General features: G+C 38.3%; 2 protein-coding genes and 1 non-coding gene across 3 annotated transcripts in view; 1 reads left to right on the top strand and 2 right to left on the bottom strand.

Annotated features, from left to right (window-relative positions):
- The first annotated feature begins 3,656 nt into the window (after nt 1-3,656).
- On the top strand, nt 3,657-4,786 carry LOC104824569 (AT-hook motif nuclear-localized protein 17-like). The gene is made up of 2 exons (XM_019202281.1): nt 3,657-3,824; nt 3,862-4,786. The coding sequence occupies exons 1-2, from the start codon at nt 3,685-3,687 to the stop codon at nt 4,556-4,558; spliced, it is 837 nt and encodes a 278-aa protein (XP_019057826.1). The 5' UTR covers nt 3,657-3,684; the 3' UTR covers nt 4,559-4,786.
- Nucleotides 4,787-7,165: 2,379 nt separating this feature from the next.
- Nucleotides 7,166-7,247, bottom strand: TRNAS-GCU. Its single transcript has one exon. It is a non-coding gene; the product is annotated as a tRNA-Ser (tRNA).
- A 446-nt stretch (nt 7,248-7,693) lies between these two features.
- The window catches only part of LOC104806846, a 7,857-nt gene continuing 3,785 nt past the window's right edge, over nt 7,694-11,765 (bottom strand). Inside the window, exons 10-21 of the mRNA XM_010531934.1 lie at nt 11,267-11,430; nt 11,046-11,166; nt 10,699-10,923; nt 10,424-10,614; nt 9,951-10,118; nt 9,771-9,876; nt 9,517-9,654; nt 9,272-9,433; nt 8,974-9,174; nt 8,661-8,855; nt 8,191-8,262; nt 7,694-8,103 (exon numbers count right to left, since the gene is read on the bottom strand). Coding sequence (XP_010530236.1) covers nt 7,951-8,103; nt 8,191-8,262; nt 8,661-8,855; nt 8,974-9,174; nt 9,272-9,433; nt 9,517-9,654; nt 9,771-9,876; nt 9,951-10,118; nt 10,424-10,614; nt 10,699-10,923; nt 11,046-11,166; nt 11,267-11,430 — 1,896 coding nt within the window. The 3' untranslated portion in view covers nt 7,694-7,950. The remainder of the gene's footprint in view (nt 8,104-8,190; nt 8,263-8,660; nt 8,856-8,973; nt 9,175-9,271; nt 9,434-9,516; nt 9,655-9,770; nt 9,877-9,950; nt 10,119-10,423; nt 10,615-10,698; nt 10,924-11,045; nt 11,167-11,266; nt 11,431-11,765) is intronic.

Here is an 11,765-nt window from a genome sequence, read left to right as displayed (position 1 = left end):
CTAGTAGTGTTTGTGTAATACATAGGATACAATTGACTTATGTTGGAAGATATTTTTTTTACACATGAAATTAGAACTTCAAAACGATGCAGTAGTATTTTTATAACCCCTATACAACTTTTCAAATCGTTTAAATTTAATTTAGACCTTTCTTTTTCGTACCCAAATGGTCAGATGGTCATACAATCAGACGGTCATACCTTGGTCAGACGGTCAGACTTGTTCGAAATTGCATAATTCATCGTTTTAAAAGTATTAACATAGTAATAATCATATCATATCACAAATTTTTCAGGTTCAAATCTGTCGTAGCAATATGGATTGACCACATTTTTTGTTTGACAATAGAATTCCTTCCAAAGAAGAACTAAAGTACTAGTAGTGTTTGTGTAATACATTAGATACAATTGACTTTTGTTAGAAGATTTTTTTTTTACACATGAAATTAGAACTCCAAAACGATGCAGTAGTATTTTTATGACCCCTATACATCTTTTCAAATCGTTTAAATTTAATTTAGACATTTCTTTTTCGTATCCAAATGGTCAGACGGTCATACGATCAGACGGTCATACCTTGGTCAGGGATTCCTGAGATCTCTACAGCGAATCTAATTCCTAAGAGATCGGTTCTAGGATTTTCACAGCGGATGTAAAACAAAAATTTTGATGAAACCCTAAAACCTAACATGCATGATCTTGTAGAATCGTTAGAACGCTTACCTCAATCGATCCGGAGCCTGTATCAATTGATCGTCCGATCACTTAAAGCAGGAAGAATACCTCGCCCTCTACACGTATCCACACGGCGGAACGGATTCCAACGGTTAGAACTCGTCTGCTAGGACTGAAGAACGCTTTCTTCTTTGCGCAAAACCTCTCAAAAGAGTCTGAAAGTCGTGCCAAAGAGCTTAGGATGCGCTCCCCAAAGTTCCTTGCCCTTTAAAACCTAATTTGAGTGAGTTAAGGAAATCCCGACGTCTGGACCGATCGGTCTGGAGCTTATTACGTGTGCAGCGATCGGTCCAGGGCTCTGGACCGATCGGTCTGGAACCATTTCCGGACCGACCAACATTTGGACATCACCCTGGATCGATGGGTCTACATCTGGACCAATCGGTCTGGGCTGGCTGGACCGATCGGTCTAGACCTTCTGGACCGGTCGGTCTGGCCTCCGCTCCACCGGAAAATTCTCGTCTTTTCTCGCGCTTTTGTCCATTCTTGTGTGTGTGACCCAACAGTAGGCTAATCCGATATAGCAGTATAACCCGGAATCTCTATTTTGGCTTACAAGTCATAGGCGGTCTCTAGCAAGACACTATGACTACCTATCTCGAATAAAGTTTGTTCGTGATCTTACGAACGTCTGTGATGATTCCGGTTGATGATCTTTTTGTATCACGATATCATATGTCGAACATAAGGCATGGACAAGCCACCTTATCTGATTCGACTGCTTTCTCGTTCACTGAGTTCGACTGCGTGAAATAGACGACGTTCGTTTATAGTACGGTCACACATTTCTACAGTCTCGCTCACACGAGGGGCCCAACGATATCTCTCTCTTTTACGAGAGGTACAAATCCCGTCTTGACTATCTACAATCCAGCACATGATTCGTTTCATACCTGATACACGCCTTTATAGTTCTCCTATTACGCAGGACGTTTGACGTATTCAAAGTACGCAACTCCTCATATTGGATTCCGTAGATATCTCAGGTCGTAGGATCCAATCATGGAACCGTCATATGAGATTTTAATCATGACGCTAGTCCATGTGACAATCTCATGCGAGTCAGTCCAATATTCCGTTCTCCAACGAATACCTATGATTGTGATCTTATCCAATACCTATGATCATTTATATGATCATCAATCACACATCATACTAGTCTTAGTATAACATTATTCCCATAATGACATATGACTAGGGAGTTTAGTATTGTTCATAACAATACATGGATTTCATAAGATATTAAGTATGAACAACATGTAATGAATAAAACACTCATCCATAAACCATAGAAAGTGTCAATACATCAAATGTATCAAAATAAAGCTCGCAAAACAGTACATCATAAAGCATTAAACCAACAAGACCAGCATGAGGTGCGATTGATGCATTGGATGCATATCACAATCATGGGTACTCGTTGGGTACGAGTGACTAGATGACCCACATGAGATTGTCATATGGACACGAGTCATGACTTGAATCTCATGTAGCGGTTCGTTCTTAGATCCTCAGACCTGAGATGTCTAGAGTATCTGATATGAGGAGTGGCGTGTCTTGACTGCATCAAACGTTATCTTTAACCAGATGATTATAACGGCGGTCATGGTTTTATTATCTCATATTTACTATTCATCTTCTCTCAAGTCTTTTCCATTTACCAACAAAATTTCCACTTTTTAATCATAAAGAAAATAATCTACCAACATTATTCAAGTTGTTTAAATTTTTTATGCATTTATACTTACAGCTTGAGGAAATAGTTTTTTCTATCAAGATTTTATTATAAATTTTTATGCATATAAATTGATCCCAATAGAACATCCGTCAATATAAATAAGGAATGACCGTAAAGTTTTATAAAATTTACAAAATTTTTACTTTCTGTGTAGAAAATAATGTCTTGTAATACCAATTCGGATTAATTAGAAAATTCTCAACTCTTTTATTTATAGAAAATTCTATAGAAAATCAATAACTTGAAAAAAACACACAAAAGTAACATATATATACATGGATAAAAAAAATTCAAACAAAGACAATATAGCATAATTCATATTTTCTGCTACGTCATTTTTTCGAGTGCTACATGGAAATTTGGACTTCCGATTACGTTTATAAATTGGCGTTGTATGTATGGGTCAACATTGATTAGAAATTGATCTGACGTTATCTTGATAAGTTCATGTAAGATGTTATTAATTGTTGGAGTTTTTCAACATAATGTATTTACGTCGAATTCATTTTCTTTCCTTTTTTTTTGTAATTTTATGATTTTTCCTTGATTATATTTCACTATTAACACAAAAATCCAAAAAAACCAAAGTCATCAGACTTGGTCGATGACATTTGAAGGCGACAGATTAAATTAAATATTTTTTCTATACGATTCTGATATTTAGAAGAAAAATATAGATTACAAATCTAATTAAGTATTGTTATTTTTTTAAAATAGATAGCAAAGAATCCATACATTAAAAGAATAACTGAAAACTAAAATGTCCAAATCTAAATGAAAGATATACGGAATGGACAGAATCTACGTATCGACAGCATTAGATAAAGACAGCACAGGCAGTGTAATGTTCTAATGCATAAAAATCTATGGAGCTGACCTTTAGCATTCTCTCTGAATGTAAAGATGAGGCTTAGTTCATGAACCTCCCTCTTGTCCGCGACACAGTGGACCCCACTCTCTTTCTCTTTCTCCTATACAATATCTTACTTTATTTTATTGTTTTCCATATCCCTTAAAAGGAAATAATATTCAGACTGCATGTATATATAAAGAAATTAAAATTTATTAAAAAAAAAAGTAATTTTGACATCAACGCCAACATCCAAAGGAGTCGTCATTTTCACCCATACCATAGTATTATATATAATAACACAAACTATATATATATAAATATATATACTTGCTTAATCTCCTCTCCAAAAAAAAAAAAAGATGAAAGGTGAATACTTAGAACACAAGACACAAACCCACAAATCAAACAACAACATTAACATCGACATGTTCTCCAAACTTCCTCACCACCAGCACCAAAACCCTCTCTCTTCCCACTTCCACCTCTCCTCCTCCATCTCCGGCGACTCCTCCTCTTCCTCTGCGGCGGCGGGGGAAACCCTCCACCGCCGGCGATGGTTCTTCCGTCGAGGTTGTCAGGCGTCCACGTGGCAGACCCCCTGGCTCCAGGAACAAGCCGAAACCCCCCGTTTTCGTTAGACGCGACACCGAGCCCTGCCTGAGTCCGTACATCCTCGAGGTCCCTCCCGGAAACGACGTCGTTGAGGCCATCAACCGCTTCTGCCGCCGGAAATCCGTCGGTATTTGTGTCCTATCCGGCTCAGGCTCCGTCGCCAACGTTACTCTCCGGCAACCCTCTCCGGCTTCTCCCGGCTCGACCATCACCTTCCACGGCAAGTTTGACCTCCTCTCCATCTCCGCCACTTTCCTCCCGCCTCCGCCGCGCACTTCTCTCCCCCCTCCCGCCATTTCCGGCGTCTTTACCGTCTCCCTCGCCGGACCCCAGGGCCAGATCGTCGGCGGATTCGTTGCCGGACCCCTTATCGCCGCCGCCTCCGTCTACGTCGTCGCCGCCAGCTTCACCAACCCGTCTTACTACCGGCTACCCTCCGCCGTCGAGTCACTGGAGGAGGGTCAGTCTCCGCCGGCCTCCGGCGCAAACGGCCGCGGAGATACGGGACACGTGGCGACTAGCGGTGGAGAGTCGTCATGTGGGGTGTCGATGTTTAACTGTCACATGGGTGGTTCTGATGTAATTTGGGCTCCCACCGCTCGAGCTCCACCGCCCTACTGATATTTTTCTTTTGAATCTCATCTTTTATCTGTTTGTGTTTTTTTTTGTTCATTAACAATTTGGTAACTCTTGAAAGGGTTTCATAGTTTTAGATCAATAGATTTAGGGTTTGTTGCTCTCGACGAGGAAGAAGACGAAGATGATGATATTTTAAAAGTTTTTTATAAAAGTTTTGGCCAACTTGTTACTGTGTGGTAAGATTATCGAAAAACAGGATTATTTTCTGCATTTTATTGTCTGGAACGTAATTTAATCAATGTAAATTAATGTTTTCGTGAGTCCAAAAATACATTTGAAGTCTAGGTTATCTAAGGAGAAGATTTTGTGTGCAGTCAATGAATACATTTGAGAATTTGTAAGACCATGTGTATATCGTCCAATGGTTTTTATTTTTTACTCGATGGTAAGAGTGTGAAAATTAAAAAAAAATGGTATTGGTAAATGGAAATTATTAGTATGTCGGATGAAAAAGAAGAGAAAAAAAAACGTGAGAGGAAATAGAATAGGGGCAACTTACGAGATTTATCGGGAAGAAGATTTTCCTAGAAGAATGTGGCCGCAATCGCTGATTTTAATAACTATATTTGTTCAACCTTATAAATATATTAACATTTTCGAAAATTTAAATTTAAATTTTATTATATTTTACATGAATATATTATTTCTTATATTGAATTTATAATTTTATAAAATTATTAAATTTTGAACTCATTTATAAATAAGAATAACAAAAATAATTATCCCATCATTTATTATCGAATAAAATTTTTAACTGACATACAGATCATGAAATATTCGTTGTATTTGTTATGGTTTTTGTTTATTATTGCTAGTTGAATGTTTTTTCTAAAAAAACCTTGTCTTAAAAATATATATATAACTCATGATGCTGTATAAATTTCACGCTAGATAAAAAAAAAATCAAAATAATATATAAACATAGCAATACGAAATTCTCCGTAATCGTAGTATTTAATTATAGAAAATAGTTTTTTTAGTTGCGTATCCATATTACGGAAAAAATGGCCGATATCACGTGCGAATGCGTTGTTTCATGTGCATAGGAAAGTAATGTATTTTCTTAGAACCTTCGTCGACATCAAGTACATTCTCTTTATCAGCAACAAAGATTCCATTTGATTTTTTTTAATAATCAACCAACTACTTCAACAATCTATGTATTCGTTAATAAAAAAACACATGTCATTATGTTGGAAAAAGTGAAAAAAATGTCAAAATTTGAATTTAGATTCGATATGAAATCTCTTAGCACTAATTCATTCTCGATATAAACTACAATCTCAATAATTCATTACATAGATATTGGATCGATCATTTTTTTTTGATATATTGGGGAACCCCCTTAACTATCTACCTTTATAAACGGAGACGAACTGGCCACCACCCACGTCTAACAGTCTCCGATCGGACCTGACCACCAGGTGCGCCTAACGCCCGAGTCGTAGTTGGGCTTAGACGCCTGCGGGTCAAACCCCAAGCCCACGCGTACGAGCCTGCAACATACACTGCAACATACACGTAGGAGGTAAATCAGTCCATTATGATAGACTGATAGGCGAGCAGGTCAGAGGAAGGGAGACGGCAAGGTTCGATCCTCCACCTCAAGGAGTTAATTACCCCCTCCTCCCAATCAGCTGACCTGGCCCCGGCGATCGATCTTTTTTGTTGTTAAAATACATAGTTATCCTATACAAATATATTGTAATTAATAACATGTAAAAATTAAAAAAAAAAAACCAAAATTTTCCAAAAAAAAATCAAATTTAACAGATATTTTAGCCAATAGTTTTTGAAAACAAGATATAGAAATCTTGAGTGTTGAAATCATCTATAGAGAGAGACTGTTTGAGAGTGATAACTCACAAATTCAAAGATAAGATGGAAGAGTGATGGGTCCATTCCACATTTCTGTCTCGGGGCTTCTTCGCTTTAGGTTTCATCTCCCTAAACCACTTTTATTTTATTTTATATGACTTTTTGTCTCTAAACATATATTTTTTTATAAAAAAACATTTTTTTATGTGTACAGAAGTATTATCCAGAAAATATAAGAAAAACACATGAAAAAACCTAAAAACGTCACTTGTTTTAAAAATATATTATTCTGAAACGTAAGCGGAAGAAGTATATATTATCGTTTAAATTAATAAATATTCTCGTACAAATATCATATAACATAGTTTATTTTTATTGGAAGGGTGGACTCACCATATATGTCCATGTGAGTTACAACGAAGACTAGGGTTTGTGATCATATTTCTTGGACAAGATATACGTATTTTACTTGTCTGCAAAATGATGGTGTGGTGTGGGCGTCGAATTTACACGCAAAATAAAATTAATATTATCTTTCTTTATGTTTATTAATAAATAATATTATATATATATATATACATATTATTGTTACATCATATAACAAAAGATTGAGAAAATATATACTTCCATCGAAAGGCATTCTAAGAACATCGAGTATGTATTGAATATTTTATAACGAATTGGGAATCTAGATTTTGTTTATACACATACCGGCTCTGTCTGCTGTCTTTGTTTGTAGATTTCAAAGTGTAAAACAAAACTCTAAAATACCGTCGCCTGAGAGATTCGAACTCTCGCGGGGAAACCCCATGTACTTAGCAGGCACACGCCTTAACCACTCGGCCAAAGCGACAGATGCGATAAGTTTAAATTTAACACCTATATTCTAAAATTACAATTGAACAAATCCTAGCCGTTGACCTCAAACCACATCTTAACCGTTGAATATTTTCAGTCAGAATCAACCGTCGATTTTAGTAAAGTATATCGACCATTGGATCAGACCGAGCCGCATCCCAGTCGTCTATTCTCATATTTGATCTAAACCGTGGATATCGAGATCTCATATAGGCCGTTGGATAAGAGTGAAAGAGATCTTAACTGTTGATAATAATGTCGTACGAGAACCGTTAGATCTACCCTAACCAAATTGAAGCCGTCGATTTTTGACTGAATGTGAACTGCTCGATAAGATTGAAGCAATCTCAGCCGTCAACATATAAACGACATCCAAACCGTTGGATCTGTTTCCAGTGATTCGTACCCGTGGATCAGATACAACATAGTAAACGAGGAATCTAACTGTAAAACATAATTTCATGTTATCTATAATTCTATATGCATAAAAAGAAACCGAATTCATGTTTTTTCTATATAGAAGTTACTGTAATGTCTGAACATCAAAAGCTCTTTAAAGATTTCAAGATTCAAGAATTCCCGACCGATTTTCCCTGAACCGCGAAAACTGTCCACGAATGACGAGGGTGTCATCCCGTGTTCTTCGCCCCGACAGGCGCAACGAGATCGATGCAGGATCTGATCTTCTCTATGCTTTCTCAGTAGTAGAAAGACTTGTCTTTGCTGTTCACCGCGTCTTTGCAGAGAATGGATCGGACTTCCATTATCGATCTCGGAGGCTCGAGGTCTTGCTCCCGCAATGCGTTTCCTAGTAGCCGTTGCATCTGAGACGCGAATGTATCGTCGAGAATCTGCCAATTGGAAATTGTCGTCAGTCGGTCCGCAAATATTAAGCGCAAAAACGTTCTTCGGAACTTTTTGTAGAGTCGAGTACTTACAGAGACCGCAACGCGGGAACCCTTGTACCATGCTCTGTTCTCTTTCCTGTTCTCCAAAAAGCTTAGAACAACCTGTCGCCAGTAAGAAATCAGTTAAACTCTCCTAAAAACTATCAGCCATCCTGTATGGGTGGCACAAGTCGGGTAACCCGAAAAATTCAGAATACCCAGATCAGATACCCGATTTATGGTATCCAATAAAAGGTTGAGTACTCGCGATATCCAAACCCAACAATTATAACAAAAAAATGGGTTCGATTACCCGAACTCACACCCGAGGACAAAAGGGTAATATTTGACACCCGCCACCGATTTTAATTATCTGTGCTTGTTCCTGTTTGACGTGTAATAAAAATCTATAACCCGTCCCATACCGTGGAAAGCTAGTATTCAAAAATCGGGCATCCATGAACATTGTTACGGATTTAATTATTTTCGACTCGCTTAGTTTAGGTTCCAAAATGACTAACCTGTCCCATGCGATCCCAACATCCTCGGCACAACGATATGAAGACGTGCGTCTCGCAAACGGAGTGTAGATGATTCACCGTGTTGGTGAGTTGCTCTCTCACGGGTTGCATCTTTGCCCTGATGTCCGATTCCCCAACGCTTTCTTTCGAGTCTTGCAGGATCTTCTTCAACATAGTCGTTTTCTGCAGTTTGGTCTGTGGAAAAAAAAAACCGTTATTGAGCTTTCCATTGTACTCTGTTTCCATATGAGAAATTATCAGACTTTTGGCACGGAAATCTACAACAAGATAGAGGGAGGAGACGAAAACTCACGTTTTCCGCAAGTTTTTCGACCACAGCCTGAAGATAACTTCGGAATTTAGCTCTAAGCATCACTGTAACCTCGGAGAGACGCTCTCCGGGAGCTGTACTGCCGCCCTCAGGAATGCACGATGCCCAAGCTTTAAATTTAGCCTCTATGTTAGGCCGGAGAATGTCGAGCATCCTCTTCATGGAATTTAATAGAATTCCGAGCTACAAAAGCATATTCGAAGAAGGGAAAAAAAAGTCAAAATGAGCAGACAGAATTAAACACCGAAATAAAAAACAGGACAGTTCTTAGAAGGTTCACCTCGTCGGGGACAACATAGGCACACACCGATCGTTTGGTAAGCTTTTGGACATATTTAAAGCTTAATTTCTTCGGAGTTATATTCTCTTTGAGTGGCGACAAAACATCTGCGTATTGCTTATCCAACGCTTCCACGATCGCTTTTTCAACATCCGCAATGGCCTAAAAAAAACGTTATATCAGTCCTCCAAAAGTTTGTAAATATGAGATCGAGGGGAGATTAAAGATATTGTCTAAAAACGTACACTTTCAAGCACAAAGATGTACTCCGGCCATCTGGAGATGATAACTTGGTAGTCATTAATGGTTTCCGCAAGCCGAGCATACATTTCATCCACAAATGGAGTTGTTGAATGCTGTGTCCTGACTCCACACCATTTCACCTACATGCATAGGAGGAATCAATTTCTCGAAGTCGGACCACGGGATTACAGAAATGGCTCAAAGAAGTAAATTACGAATCTTCTTATGTTATTTTATTTACCCGCAAAACACATACCTTATCCAGTTTACATTGTTCGAGCAAGGAAATGCGTTTATCTTGAATCCAAAGCATAATATATAGGTGAAACAACTCTTTTGCATCGACACCGCCTTTTATGGGGCTGGGAAAACGAAATCGTGATTGTCAGCCAAAAGCAAGAGAGGAGTAAAAAATCAAATCACCCGAAAGATCTACCTAATGTTCCAGCTGGCGAGATCCCGCTGAAAATCGGCAGTTGCAATAACAAGCTCTGCAACCGGTGGTGAAGGGCCGGATGGTGGACAAGCAACAAGGAATGCACGGAGTCTGATGCAAAGGTCGGTGCTATATATAGATGCCGACAAGTTTGGGAGGTCAAGAAAGCTGCAGAAAACCAAAAAAAAGGCAATGTTTTGGCATTTCATGCAAAAAGTTTAACCAAAACCAGCAGGTAGATGCAGCAAAAGCCTTAGGAGGAGCTAAATGCACAAGAATACACATCAGTAACTTAGAGATAGCAAATAAAGAAAACCCAAAAATTGCATTGGTGATCAACAATTTTCTGAAAATATTTACCGGGTAAGTTAATATATCAACAAGTTGGGTGTAACATGTTTTGCGTCACAGTCACATCCACTTAACGTGGTATCCTGAATCAAAACCCATCCACTTAACGTGTAGAAAAGTACCTGGGAAGTATATCTTGGTTTTGGATCTCAATGTCGGTAAAAATCTCGTTCTTGACATTCTTGCAAACCGTAGTCATCTTCTGGTAAGCAGTCGACATTGCAGAAGGGTCCCAAAAGTTCGGTTCACTGTTGTTTGTAACAAACTCATCTGTCTCAGTTAAGTGCCTTCTAGATCTCTTCTTTGCTGCCGCCTATAAAAACCACTAACAACGATAAGATGAGGGAAAGATTGACACAGAATTAAGGAAAAGCAACAAAAAAGCTGCGTACTTTACCTGAAAGTAATGAGAGAGAGTAGTTTGTGCCTCAGGAGACAATATGTCATGCAGTAGAGTATACAGTTTAACAGCAGGTAAAAGTGCTGGAGCCAGAATTCCCGTTGCAGGCTTGAACACATCAATCATTCCAGAAAAGGATGACTCATCAAGGGATTTGTAATTCTCGAAGACTAGCGCAAGAATCTGCTCGATCTGGTCTTTGATTTCACTCAGTATTCGATTCTGTTGAAAGCATAAAATAAAACGAACAGATTCAGCGGAGAAATCAGAAGTAACATGTAACAGCGAGAAACATCAGAACAAGGCAAAGATGTCGACAAGAAAATAGATCATTGTGAATTTACCTCTTGATGACTTAAAGCATTCTTTCCATTTCCTTTCATGATGACAGGCATTAACAAGTCATGCACCAAATTGAGACAGTCAGAAGTCGGTGTGGCCACATCCATTACATAGGACAAGTATCTAAAAACAATGAAACAAGCAGGTAGACAAATAATGTTATATAATTAAAGAATAGAATATTCACTGAAGTAGCAAAAGTTAGGAAAAACAAACTCACTACCTGAGCTTGGTGTAGACATCAGAAACACCATAGTAGGATGCAAATTCTTCCAAAAGCCATTTCCATGAGCCATGTAACAACAAGTTTCTTTGTTGAAACCGCTGCATTTTCATAGCCACTTCCAGGGCCAAGTCATATGCAACTGTTTCAGCAACTGAGCCACACTGGAGGAAAAAGAGAAATTAACATGACAAAATCGAGCAGAAACATGATATGATGAGTACTGTATCTCGCCTTCAGAGACAAACTTAACGTGTTTTAAACAGTGGATCATATGGTATGGCAGTTGGACTAAGAAACAGACAATTTATCTGGGCTAAGAAACAGATACATTTCATGTGACATGGCTGCATGCACAATTGAACATGCATGAGCACTTAGAACACTGATAAAATTTCTTCGCTTAACAAAAACCAATCCAAAGGCACTGATAAATCAGTCAAAGGAACTATGCCCAAATTACTATCGAGATTTCTAGCTAAGATCACCTGGGAAAGAG

Source organism: Tarenaya hassleriana, unplaced genomic scaffold (assembly GCF_000463585.1).
Source record: "Tarenaya hassleriana unplaced genomic scaffold, ASM46358v1 Cleome1, whole genome shotgun sequence".
NCBI classification, from domain to species: domain Eukaryota; kingdom Viridiplantae; phylum Streptophyta; class Magnoliopsida; order Brassicales; family Cleomaceae; genus Tarenaya; species Tarenaya hassleriana.
This window is presented reverse-complemented; position numbering and strand designations above follow the sequence as displayed.

Coding starts and splice junctions, on each gene's coding strand:
- LOC104824569 (XM_019202281.1), top strand. CDS start 3,685: ATGAAAGGTGAATACTTAGAACACAAGACACAAACCCACAAATCAAAC. Junction 3,825..3,861: donor CACCTCTCCTCCTCCATCTC/CGGCGACTCCTC, acceptor GCGGCGGGGGAA/ACCCTCCACCGCCGGCGATG.